Consider the following 14,399-nt stretch of genomic DNA (forward strand, 5'->3'; position numbering starts at 1 on the left):
CAATCAGCTCTCTATCTGTCTCTCTTTTTCCTCCCCAATGTTTCTTCTCCACTCCCTCTAGTCTTCTGTATTGTTCAGATGTGCATCTTTTATTTCTTTTCTTCACTCCACCAGCTTAAGATTTCTCTTGTAGACCCTAAGAAAGTGAATGGACAGTCCAAGTCTGCCATTTATCCTTATGTGCTGTCAGGCATCTGAGTGATGCCTATTCAAGATGATGGAGTGGGGTTAGTGGGTTTTTTTTTGGGGGGGGGCAGATGAAATGAAAGAGATGTATGGGGTCAGGGAGTCAGAGGACATCTCTTCTTTATCTCTCTCCACCAGATGCCTGTCTTTTGGCTTGCCTGCCTTTTAAATAGGTGAACTGCAGTGCTATCAAGGCCTGTGAAGGAGTGTGTGTTTGTGCACAGGAGGAGAGCAAATGAGTTTTATGTAGGGCATATCAAGTGGCTTTGTGAAAAGGTTGGAAAAGTCCTCGTCTCTGAGAGATTATTCTCTTTCTAGTCTGAGTTTCTTTGAGAGAGAAACTGTTTGGGATTGACAGTGCTGAAAAGGTTTGACCTGAAATCACCACCTCACAGGAATGGCACATACCTGTTACAAAAGCTGTAATGTACACGCCACACACACGCACACATATTCATACACGCACACACACACACACACACACACACACACACACACACACACACACACACACACACACACACACACACACACACACACACACACATAAGCACACTTTGCCACTTGAGTACCACGGCCAGTGGCAGTCTCAGTGATACAGCCAACGCCAAGAGAGGAGCTTAACTCTCAGAGCCTTGGACAGCACTCACTCAAAAGCTTACGGGGCAAGTGCATGTTTTTGTGTGTGTGTGTGTGCACGTGTGCATGTGCGTGTGTGTATTTGTATGTGTGAGACCACGCCGTTTTTCTATAAGATGCTGTGACAGGCATGTATCAGAAAAAAGAGCTTTATCCAACAATGCATGCTGCACTGCTAATGCATTGTGCTTCGCTCTCTAAGGCTGCTGCCTGATGTGAAAAATTTACATTTTGGGCGTTTACATGTAAGACATGAGAAATCATATACTAGTACAGTCCTCCTTTTTTCCTCTTTTAGAACAATGAATCCCTAAATCTATCTGAAGCTATTTTTATACCTGATGCAGGGGCTCAACAGTGGTTCAGTTGTATATATGTATTTGATTTATAATTCAGTGTTTTTGTGAGTTTCATGAGATCAAACCCATTTTTGATACTATTTATATATTGCAGAATTTTTCTACAATAGCACTTCAATGTATTTACAATTAAGCAATTATCCCTCTATATAGTGGTATTCATTGGTAGTGGCGGAGTCTGCCTTGCCCAAACTGGATTCAGATTCCCTACCTAAGCATGGGAAATTCACAAGAAAACATGGGGATTATATGCATGTAATCGAGCCCAATTTTATCTCATTGATAACAGCCTTAGTGTTTACTGTTTGCTCTCTTCACAGCATGGATGAGCTTTATCATGTTACAGCAAATGCATATCTAGCCGTTCCTACCTAAGCATTCAACTGGCAAAACACAACTGTGAAACACAGGAAATGCATTGTGTTTGTCGCTGCAGTTAATCCTAACCACGATTGTCATCGAAAATGCATCTACAAAACAGGACATAGGTCATTTTCTCCACTTTTTCCTCAGTGGTTTATTTTTTTTTTTTTTTGCAAAGAAGCCTCAGTGAGCTGTTGGATGTAGAGCTCCAGGCGACAGGCCTCACACACCTCCAAGTCCTAAGCAAAGAGGAGTGATTTGTTTGAAACACCACTCAAACTGTGTGCAGCATGAAATCAGATTGTGGTTATGTTCGACCAACTTCTTTATTAAAAAAGAGAGTTTGTTTGGTTGAGCTGTAAATGTACAGTATACACCAGTTGCTCTTTGTTGTATTTCTGACAAAGGAGCTGCTCAGGAGGTGTTTGCTTTACTGTTAAATCCCACTTGCTGTTCTGACGCTAACCACGGGGGTTGCCAAATTACCCAGGACCGAAATCTTAAGGATTACAATTTAAGTGTTGTCTTCACCATCAACAGTCTCCACCAGCATCCAAAACTTATGCAGGAAAACACAGGCAGCCCAAGCCAGCCAATCACAATTTTTGATATTTCTGCAGTCACCGTCGCCTTGTGGTGTAATTACGTTTTTTAAGACTACATTCAATTCAATTTTCCGTTTAAAGTTTATTGAAATAAATATCCATACTAGTCTACTGCATTTATCCACACAGACATATATGTGCAAGCACACATCCATTCACACGCATGCACAACCAGACAGTTACATTTCTTATGCATGTATAATGTACATTGGCATTTACTTCGGCAATTCACCTCCACTCCCACGTGCAATTACTCTCACACATTAGCTTTTCTCTCAGATAGACCACAGTTGCATGCATAGCCATATTTCAGATAAGACTGCATGAGTCACATACCAATTGATTCCTCATACTTAAGGCACATGACCAGTTTGCCCTCCTGTTGCCAATGATTGTTCCCTTACCAGTACACTGGCTCAGTCTAAAAAACAAACACATGCCCACACATAAACACACACACACACACACACACACACACACACACACACACACACACACACACACACACACACACACACACACACACAGGCCTTTCTGGTTTAGATTATAAGAGCAGCAACATATGTTCATAGTTCTTGTTCTTGTCACATCAACACTAATACAAAACCCTTTGCCACTAGTTTTTCACCCTGCAGCTAATTAATGCTCCATATAGCAATGCACCACTCACCCAGTCTACAACATTTGAGCTGAGTTCACTGGATTCCCACGCTTCATTTGCACTAACAAACATCAAGAATGTGGGGCAGATGGTAAAAACATGATGAGTAATATTAACACCAGACATGTAAACAAAGGAAAATAGGCTTTGATGTTGTAAAAATGACAGATATGCCAAACTGTGAATGAAAGACACAAATTGTTAATTATACTTCCATCATAACACTGCAACATGGTGTTTGTACAGCAGAGAACACAGGAAGGTGAAAGAAGAAAGTTTTGAAATTGCTTATCAATGGTTGTCCGACTTCCCCTTCCAAGTTTTTTATTTTAATACCATTTTAATAGTAAATGTGGACCATCTATGAGTCATTTTTAAAATGCACTAAAAAAAACTATTCTGTCATTTAGGTATGAAGACTTCTTTTGAGGAGATTATCACAGGGACCCTTTGAAACAAAGTGAATATTATTTTATAAAGAGCATGAGGAGGAGTTAAAAGAGAGCAAAATGTACCATGTAATTTTCTTCTTAAGGCAATTGTGTGAGAATTATAGGCTAAAGCTTTATTGTTTAGACAAGAGCTCTGAGGATGGCTCATACAATTATCACCCAAATTACTTTGTGTAATTGTGTAATATTATGTGACGACTCATCTTGTCCCTGTATGGAAAAAGATTATATACCTTATATTATTGCACCTTCTAAGAGTATTTATTTCTTTCAATTTAATATTGTTCCCTTCTCATTTTCTGTTCCTTTTCACAGAAACTGTGACTATCTCACTCTCTTTGTCCCTCTCTCCCTGTTTCGTTCTCTCTGTTTCTATCGCCTTCTTTTTCCTCCTCTCTCTCTCCCTGGCTGTCTCCAGCATTATGCTAACACATTTAAAGGCAGGCTCCTGCTGTTCAGAGTAATCCTTCAGCAAAGCTGCACTCCCTTAATGTGTCGGCGGGGCCTGAGATTCCTCCCAAACCGATCAATCTCTGGGATGACACCAGCCCCAAGGTTAAATCAGGGTCACACAGGCAACACACACACACAAATTTTGACACTAAACACGTTCACACACAAATATTAAGTAAAATTTCCAGTGTTTTTGTGATAGTTATTTGCAACTGACAAGTCTTAACTGAAGATTTGTATCACTCATAGAGCTAAGATTTTTTTTAAACTCCGATAGATATTGTGTATATTTATATAAACACTGACATAGTACTTAATTGTACACTCAGTTATAGTCATTTGCCACTTGCATTACAAACCATGCATGAAATCACATACACAGACATAAGCAGACAGCTGTCCATAAACGTACAAAGATGTCCTTTGTCATAAAGTCAAACCCATATAACTCAATAAACACAAACAATGCTTTAGTAGTCAGACTCTAAGTCAAACATCGACCCTGGGTCATCATTGTTTTGTAAGATAAATCGTGTACGTTGCATTCTCCCACTCCTTTCTTGATTTGATTTTTCAGTGTTTATAAAATTATAATGAGCTGCTAATCTACTTAACTACCATCACTTTAATAAGAGTTACTTCCTAATAAACAATAACACATTTTGTCTTCAAGGTCAGCCATTGAAAGTGATCAGAAACCAAAACAAAAAACTTCTCTCATTTGTTGATTGTCTGACATCTTGAAGTTTGTTCTGTAAATCCACAACAAGCACTTGTTCGGCTTTGCTGTCCTGTGACGTCACAGCTGCATTGAGGAAGGATTTGGTCATCATCCCCATTTTAGTTACCGCGGCTACTACGTTCATCAGGATCTGAGATAGTGGGGGTTTATGTAATGACAATGTTTTTGTTACCGTCGGAGGGAAGGGAGGTGTAGGACAGCAGATCCTGCTGGGGTGCGATCCCAAGAATAGCAGTGAAGGCAAAGCTGTCTTATGTAATGTACACACACAGGTATTAAATAGATGAAAGGCCGGTATTAGCTTGATAGCGTTGATAATTGGCTTGATGTGAGAGTCCTCTTGTCATTGCTAACTCTGAAGTTGGTAAGAGCAATAGTGAGCCATGTAGTACCTCCTTGACTCATGGCACGTCACCGTCCTCTTCTAGCCAGCAATGAGCTCCACCATGAGTGCATGATGCGTACAAGGTTCAGGTTCATCTTTTCCTCATATTCTATCCTCCGCTGTATAGGTGAGGGAATGGGTTTTCCCTTGCAAGACTTTACAGGGCCTTCAGAGTCTTTTCAGGAACCTGGGATAATCATCCTGTTAATACCAAAGGAAGCCTGATACCAGCTGTAGACGTGGGAAACGGCAGCATCCAACCGAGTGTTTCCATCAGTCCTCATCTATTGACCAAACTGGATATTTTTCTTTTAGAACCGATTATGTAAGAGAAACTCCTGTGATTTTGAACGATGAAAAATGTCCTTAATTTGGACCTCTTCAGAGCACTTTAGACAGCCAAGGCACAATATATCTTAAAAATAAATGGATCACTGCATCTTTTGAAGAAAAGCAAGGAAATTAGTTTAGGTTTCAAGTTATCCAATGTTTTTTTCATACAAATAAATTATGTTTTCAGGTACTGAATGTAGCCATGAATGACAGAGAGGAAACTGAGTTCTTGGAGCCCAGAGCTGGAGTTTGTGTTCCAGAACTTTTTAGAACATTGTGTCTTCGCTCTTACTAAAAACTTGTTCTGCTCTCACAAATCTTTCCCTGAACGTTCTCAGATCTTGTGGTCTGAATAGTGTTTAGATTTGTTTGTGCTCTCTCAGTCTTTTTGCATACTTTCATACATACAAAATGGCTGCAAACCGATGGGAGACCTCTTGCTGAAACCAGAATCCTATCTTCTCATTTATTTCTCCTTCCCTCTCTCTGATCTCTTTCTGTTTGTCTCTCTCTCCATTTTTATCCTTGCATTAGTACAGACTGTCTCCTCACACAGGGGGCTTTTACTCTGATAGTTTTGTATGAGCCCATAGGGGTTTCCCTAAACCTAAAATACCTTTTATTTTTATTATTATTATTATTTTTTTGAGCCATAAAGCAAATTTGTCCACTTAAATGAAGCAGTGCGAGATTGGTTGCAGTCATGCTTCAGTGAAGTTTATTTGCATTAAGAGTGTAATTTTTACATTTACTTCATGTGCACATTTCATTATTACATTCTTGGTTTTATTGTTACATTATTAGCAAGACAAGAGGACACAGATAATATATCTCCATCATGCCTGTGTAAAGTGGTGGAATATGTTTTTAGAATCTTGACCAAAGTATCATTAAGCTATACCACATTGTAAAAAAAATCAATTACTTTTAATTTTTCTGGATTGATTTTTTTCAGAGGCCGCACCAAAGCTAGCATTATATCGATTATCTTATAATGTTGATACGTTAGTATCACAAAGACTTCACTGGATAGCGACCTTAACTTCACTGTTGTAGCTGGTTGATTTGGAGCTAAATTTAACTGTTGGCTGATCTAATCTATATATATTACGAAATGGTCACAAAGTCATAACAATAGCTATGAGATAAATGCAGTGGAGTAAAAAAGGATTTTTTAAAATCTTCTTCCTCTTGTATACACAAAACTTTTCTTCTTCCATTACAATTGTGTTTCTCTGGCCCTCCTTATATGTTCTGTTGTGTTTCTATTGCCTTGCTTACTTCTCTTTCATTCAGTTAGATTCCTCACCAATTATAATGTTGATGCTGTGTTAGTCAGTTACTTTAAAACTTTTTCCATCCTTTCTACTCTGTTTCCGATTCCCCTCCTTTCTCCGTATTGGTCCGACATTGTATCTCACGCAGCCTATTTATTTCTTTCCCTTTCGTCTCTTTCTTTGCCCTTTGCTTTCCATTTTTCTGATTGTAAATCTGCCTCCCCTACTATCTTATTCAGCACATACTGCTCACATTTTGCATGTGTTTGTAACTTTCCTTTCTTTTGTCGATATGTCTCTCTCTCTCTCTCTCTCTCTCTCTCTCTCTCTCTCCAAGCACTGTTTCTCCTCTATCCATGATGAGGCCAGACCCTCCATGGTGATGAGACCGACAGAGGGTGATTAAAGTGGAGTCTCATCTGGTGGGAAAACTGACCTCAATCAGAACTATTCTACCAAGAGGACGCTCCCAGGCTCTCTCTTTACCTCCATCCATCCCTCCTACTCACTATATTCCTGACTCTCATCCACCATCCTTTATTCTCCCTGACCCGCTCCCTCACCATGTCAGTGCTCCCCATCTCTCATCTTCCCTTTCCAGCTTTCTACTCTCATTTCTCATCTTCCCCTATCCACTCTCAGTGATCACTCTCAATTTGTCATCATAGGCTGTATTGTTCTGTGATGGTAATCTGTCCTTCTCAGGAACTCTCACGTTTGCTATCATCAGCGATGTGCAAGAAAATTCATATTTACCAAGTCTACTTTAAAGGAAACGGCTTGTGTTCAAAGTTCTGGATTGTCTTAAGTTATTTATTTTTTTTCTAAAGTTTTTTAATGTGACATTTACAGTATATTTTATGGAAATAACAGGACTTGTGCATCATGGGAGCTTGGCTGCTGCTACAATCCAAGGTTGCACGGGTGTTAATATTCAAGGAAGAATTTGTTATTAGTCGTGCTAAATTGAATCAATCAAAAATATGTTACCTACTAGACTAAGTAGGAGATGAGGGATGCACTGTGTAACAGTCAAAAAATGTACTGTGGCTTCTTTCCTTTAATCTTTCTATTTAATGTGATGGAGTCACGGCTGAGTGCTGCTTTACTCTGTATGGATAGAAAACACATTGCCATCAAGGTCTTTCATTTTATGGCTGATGAATAATGCACAGCACTTGAAATCCTTAACAAGTTGGTGTCTGTTCACTCACCAAGTGAGGTAGTTAAACTGAGACTCATTCTAATGCCTAAGAATGACCATTTAAAGTAGTTCCCAGAGCAGTTCAGGGATCCGACTGACAGTCAGGGCATAGTACTGCTGCAGCTCTGATGCTAATGGCAAAATAACTTTCAGGTAAGAAGTTCATAAAGCTTTGTACTGTAAGTGAGACCTCATCTCTAGTCTGGATGTAAATTTTTTGGTGGAAATGAAGTAGCAGGACTTGTGCATCACAGGGGCTTGGCTGCTGCTACAATCCAAATTGTGTCTTGTACTTCGGGGCTATAAGGCAGGCTTCCACCAGCTCCTGTGGCCTCTCCTCTGTCCACTTCCAACCAGCCAGTCAAATCTACTGGTTGATGGTCGTTCTTGGGAGCTGGGAAGTGGGCTATTCTAAACAGTAGCAACAGTAGCAGTATTTGATTGAACTGTTGTTATAGCATATTGACCAGAACAGTGTTCGTCTTTCAGTTTGACCATCAATTCTTTATTACATTATGATGCAGTCACAGGTTTGGTTTGTATGTGAATAACACTAATTTCAAAAACCGCTGGGAATTTTATAGATGTTGAAATTTTTGTATCATCGTATCCTTTCTTTACCACTCTACCACTCTATGTTTGTTTGTACATTGTTTGCGTGGACCGAAAAATGAGGGAAGCAATCCTAGTGTGTCCTTTATAAATAACATTCAGGAAATGTGTGTTGTCATGGCAACATTCATCCACAAACTAAATAAAACACTTTCCCATTTTAGCTTTGCAATTACTATCATGCATCATGACTGTCAGCCTTTGCTACATTATTCAGCCTGTGCTGAAAATGTAACATGTCTTTCCCACAGACATTCATTAGCCCGAGCCCGCACAAGTGTGTAAAGAGTGTGAATGAATCATGTATGTCATTTTCGGGGGGTGATAGTAATTCACAGTGAAGCTAGAGGTGGATGCTTCAGTCCCCTTGTTTCTATTGTGATGCTTTAACTGAAAAGAAAAAAAAAGAGGCAAAACCCAAAATAAACAGAGAGATTTCACCGCCCTCTCTGTTTATATAATGAGCAGGGATTATTCATTTGTTTATAGGTCTTCTTTTTTCTTGTCCCCATTTCATCAGTTGACAGCTACAGGGAGCAGCTGTCACATGTACTCTTTCATATTCAGATGAGGCAAGCTCAGTCACAAAACTGTAATTTGGGATTGAAGGGCAGTAGCTTTGACCCCTTTGTACATTTCATGTGTAATTAGTCTGATATTTTTGTACAGTCTAAACACTCAGGGGCTGAGTGTATTTAGTATAACTCCGTATACCCTCGACAAGATTACTGGGTGTGCTTGATTTGAATCTTCAGTTTGCTGTTGATCTCGTGTGCAGGGTGATTTGTGGCATAATGCATACTATCTGGAGTATTGAATTACATAGCCACCAGAGGCATTTGAATAGCTCTGCTGAACTGGAAGTGATGCAATCACACTGGCCCCATTTCCAGTGATATTTAAATCCTTTTTCATGTGAATGCTCCAGCCAATTGGCAAATCAGTCTTCCTCCGTGCATTCTCTGTTTTTGATTCGATTTGTAAAGAATATTTGTGTGAGTGTGTAAGTGCGTGGGTGTGCCATTGTGCCATGTGATATGATTTGTGAAGATGTGTGTGGCCATCCTTAGGTACTTAACCCACAATGGCCAGAAAAAAAATGTCTTTTTTTTTATGGCCGACAAGATGATGTCTTTTTTTCTGGCATATATATATATATAAGTAGCTTTTCAGTTTCACCCTCCTAATCCATCTGATCCATCATTTTGTTCATTTGACTCCACCAAAGGCTTACAGTGAGCTTTGAGTGTAATTTGCTGGGAAATAATTTCAAAGCAAACAAACAGTTGGTCTCTTGTTCACCCACTACCCAGAATTAAAAGTTGGCCTGCTAATGGCCTGCCACTGCTTGATTTTAGTCTATTAAATCTTAGATAATTAAATTCTAGCAAGTTAGTCTCTTAAAAGCAGGTGTTTTTAATACAGCACGACAAAATTACAGCAAAAACAATATTAATGCAATATTAATGTTAGAGGTCAAAATTCCATTTAAACCCCAGTGCTAATCAAAATGCAGATTTATTATGTTTTTTTTCTCTCGCCTTTTGATGATGACCTAAATGAAAACCAGTTGTCATCTGCACCACTGTCAAACCTTTATAACTGCCTTTTGTCTTGAAAGGTGCTTTCAGATGGTTCACTGTCATGTTTTTAATTAATTACGTCTGATACACATTTCCTCTGCTTGGTTCATCTTTGGTGCTCTCAGTTTATACTTTCAATCATGTTGTCACCGTGTGCTGGGTTGTTAGTGTCAGTAATTTACCTATAATACTATCGCAACATGCTAGCAGGCTGCCCATGTGAAATATAAATAACATCAATGTGCCTCAGATCAAGCCGCGGAGTAGAAAGAGTGGAAACAAAAACTTACCAACTTAACATTTCTGTTCAAGACCTTCATCTGCAAACTGAATTTTTTAACAAAAGAAAAAAGTGGCAATTCAGCCAGAGATTTATGTATTATTCTGGAGGAAGTAGAGGCAAAAAAAACCCTATTTACTTAAAGGGCACACTGACAAATAAGGATAAATGAAAGAATGGGATTACATAAAGAAATGGCAGATGTAAATCAGCCAAGGGATGTACAATACAGACCTTTTCAAAAGGATTTCTCTAAAAAGTAATGTTCTTTTTTTGTGAATGGTTCCTACATCCCCCCAGCTGTCAGTGGAGAAAATATTTCTCTTTGAATTACTTTTCCTGACGTCTCTTCTTATTTCTTTTTCCTTTATCATCTAAGTGTTTTGGGGAAGGTTTCCATTGTGTTCTCGGTTTGGGTCAGGAACCACTGACATTGCTTTAATGCAGTGCAGAAACACTAATTAGCACGGTAGGCTCTCAGTGGGCAGGTGCGTACGTAGGACTTGCTGGTGTGCATGACCGCCTTAAGTTACTGGCAGATTAGTGGAGGTGAAAGGAAAATTGCTGAAACATGGTGTTAAACACATGGAATGGCTCACGACAAACAGGTGAGATTTTTACACTGTGTGTCTGTATGCGTGTGTCAGTGAGAGTGCGGGTGTGCGTGTCATAGGTGAAACTGGCTGTGAGGATCTGGTCAGGTAGGGTCCGGTTGGGCTGTCGACACAGTAGCTGTGCTCAAGAAATGACATGATGACAGAAAAAAGTGTGTGTGTGTGTGCTTTTGTGTGTAGGTGTGGTTTAGAGCACAAAGAAATAAAAGAATATTCCATATGTGCATGATTTATTTCTTACCTGTATATAAGACATGCAAATAGAGCTGTTAGGGATACATGAGGGAAGAGAGATATCTGATTTTGATTTTTTTTTTCTCTCTAATGGTTTGTATTTTCATGGTGCGACCTGCTTTTCAAAAGTAAAAACATTGGATTTCAGAATTTATGCAGCTCACACACATAGACGTGACAGCTATATGGCTGGCATACTGTATAAGCCTGCACATACATGCACAGAACCAATTATCGTGCTGCATGCACTGCTACGGCAGCCAAGCAAATATTGATGAATATTGCGTTCATCAATATTTGTAACCACTTAAAGGTGACTTTAATTCTGTAGACTTATACACACAAACGTATATGAGCAGCACATTAAGTACACGTGCATGCACACACACAATTACACACGCCCGTCATGTGTAACGGTCTTTGATGTTGTCAGAGTGTTTTCCCTCTTTCATGTTGTTTTATCTCTTTGTTTCCCCCTTCATCTGTGACACACTTGTATCTGTCAGTCAACTCAGTAACAAAGACACATTGTTATTGCAACTCATTTAAAAAGCATGTCGTCTGGTAAGATGGATTCTCTTTCAGAAAGTCAGAGAAAAAACAGATTGATCTATGGACAATAAGATGTGAGTGAGACTTTGTGTGAGAATTGTTGGGCAACATTATTTCACTGCGTGAGAAGAACGGAACATTTTTCTTTAAACTACGTGGAAGAAGTCATGTGAAGATCAAACTCATATATTTAGGTCTATGTGCTGCATGAAATGAGTCTTGAAACCTAGAAAATTCATTAATTAATGCAAAAGAAACATTTCTTTAAAAAAAAAAAAAGTTTCACCAAAACACCTCTAAGCATAAACGGATGTAAGTTTCTCTTAATGTCAGCCAGGTTTGACTGCCCCATAGTGTTGTCTGTCGAGGTAGTTCATAAGCATTTTTTGACAGAAAAGAAAAGATGTAAAAACACTTATGCAAGACAACAAATGATGATGATGATAATGTCAGGGGGGCATTCATTATGTAGTTTCATTCACCAGCAAGATTAGAGATGTAACACATCTATTGTTTTGTAACAATTGATGAAATCAGAATACACTAGCTTAGAAATGTAGAACAGAAAAAAGCCGATTGTTTCAGTTTTCTTCTCTGGGTTTCTTCTATTATGACTTCAGTACGAATCCAAGAAAAATGCCTTGTCAGATCACCTGCTCAATTAGTCCCATTGGTACCCGTGGGTGGCTGGCTTTGTTTTGGAAGTCAAAACAGGGACGTTTTCTCTTCAAAATCACAAATACCCTGCTTGAAGACAGCGGTTGGAATTAATGATTACATCTAAAAATGAAAACTTCTGTGGACACAAGCACAGAAACACACCCGCATCCACCATTCACACTCCTTCCTGTGGAGTGGCGATTAGAGAGGAAATCAATTTGAGTTGCCCATGGCTAAATTGATATCATTACATTTACTGCAGGCTGAATAATGGAGGACAGTATCATTCCATGGGGAAGCGATGGGACGAGACAAAGCACAGGTAGACAGCTCGCTGCAGGTGAGAGCTAGAGTTAGTGTCTAGTTCCTGGCACAACCACACTGAACCACAGGTTAATGCATATGTGAAGCACACAGGTGCCAAAAATACACAGTTAAATGGCAATAGAACTAAATGTAGCCAAAAAGCTAAACTGCTCTTCATAATTCCACTTTAGCCATTGTCACTCTGTTGGTGACTGCTGTGCTACAAGATTATGCTTAGCATCACGGCGTTATTCATTTATTGAATCAAAACATTTTCAGTTGTCAAAAGCAGACTTGATGTGTTGAATGTTTTTTTTTCCACTGATCATTAGTACTGACTGTTTTTTATTTTATTATAAACACCTGTTCACTCCTTTTGCACAGCTGTTGGTTACCTACTTATGTGTCTGTGTGGTGAAAGTAGGGCCAGAACAATTTCATAAAATTACTCACTCTGCAGTTGAAGTGTTGTGGACACAAATTACGTTGACATTTCTGTCCTCCACTATTAAATGGATTATGTGACAGTAACTTGAGTTAGAAACAATATTTTCACCTGTTCATCATTAAATGAAACAGAACCTAAATTTGTGAAGGTAAATGGTATTGAGTTAGCGCTTGATATTTAAAGATCACAGTTGAGTTTTTGATTACTGAAAACGAACATTTTAAAAGAAAATAAACTTATTCGTATGTTTTTACAAGTCACAAGGACAGAAAATAGAGAAGAAGGCAGTTTGAACTTTGCCCCCAAAAAGCTGTGAACTGAGAATAATGCAAACGTCAGTTTCAGCTGCATCAGCTGCAACTAACTTTAAGATATTCCAGTTACTCCCAAGAAGTAACTAGCATGTGCTCAGGAAACCATTCATGCCACTGGTATCGATGCTTTTTTCAATCTCATCAAAGACAGCCAATACTGTATACAAGTTTTTTCATCAAGAACTTTATTAATTTGTTGTTTTGCACTGAGGTTATTGAAAAACAAAACAGTTACATTCCAAAGTTATGTATTGTAAATTTAATACATGTTATGTTTTGGCATTATTTCTGCCTGTACTCAGTCCAGTGTGATGTCACTTAAGGCTTAAAGGCACAGTAATGTATACATATATATATATATACATTAAAAAAAGGGTATTTAGGGTTGTATCATGCAACCAAAACTGAACATTTATAAGGTGGGCTCATTAGTGAGGCAATGAGCCTATTAAGGTGTTTTCACATTGGAAAAACATTGCATTTATTTCACATCATAAGCCATGGCAAAGAACCCTTATGTACTGGTATGGTAATTGTTTGTCATTGAAACACAGAAACTGTTGATCTGTTGATCAGATGCCGGTCGTCCATGTTATGGTAAAACGCTGATCCACACGTATGGACTTTTGAGTAGCATCTATAATCAGCTCCTATAGACACAAAAAGAGGGCGTGAGATGGGACCATTAAACTTTTGTTTTGTTAACATTGGCTTTATGTCTTTATTTGTCTGGGGCCCAACAGACCCCAGGGCTGTATTTGTAAAAATTTTAATTGGAATTTTGAATTTTTCACTTTCAAATGTTTTTTTGTTTTTTTTTTCATTTTATTTTGACCTTAATAAAACCCACTATGTAGAAAAGTCAGTAGTTGGTAAACTTTCCCTTTCCCACAAAATGGGCCTCCACATTTGATGAAGGTGACAAAATATTGAAATGGACCATAAAACACTGTCATTACAGTGTTATATGTTATATGTGCCATGCATGAAGAAATATATAGTTTCTGTTGGTCAAATGTATATGATCGTAATAGTGATGTTACTTATAGTTTGTGTCATTTAGACTGTGGAGAGGTATAACTGCGTGCCACCAATCACAAATATAGATAATAATATAAATCTATTGTATTTGACCAT

At 38.6% G+C, this 14,399-nt stretch overlaps 1 protein-coding gene across 1 annotated transcript in view; it reads right to left on the bottom strand.

Moving 5' to 3' along the window:
- Positions 1-13,473: 13,473 nt before the first annotated feature.
- si (sucrase-isomaltase (alpha-glucosidase)) overlaps positions 13,474-14,399 on the bottom strand; it is a 65,044-nt gene continuing 64,118 nt past the window's right edge. Inside the window, exon 48 of the mRNA XM_040131112.1 lies at positions 13,474-13,912. Within this exon, the coding sequence (XP_039987046.1) occupies positions 13,835-13,912 (78 nt within the window). The 3' untranslated portion in view covers positions 13,474-13,834. The remainder of the gene's footprint in view (positions 13,913-14,399) is intronic.

The sequence above is a fragment of the Xiphias gladius genome, chromosome 7 (assembly GCF_016859285.1).
Source record: "Xiphias gladius isolate SHS-SW01 ecotype Sanya breed wild chromosome 7, ASM1685928v1, whole genome shotgun sequence".
Lineage (NCBI taxonomy): Eukaryota > Metazoa > Chordata > Actinopteri > Istiophoriformes > Xiphiidae > Xiphias > Xiphias gladius.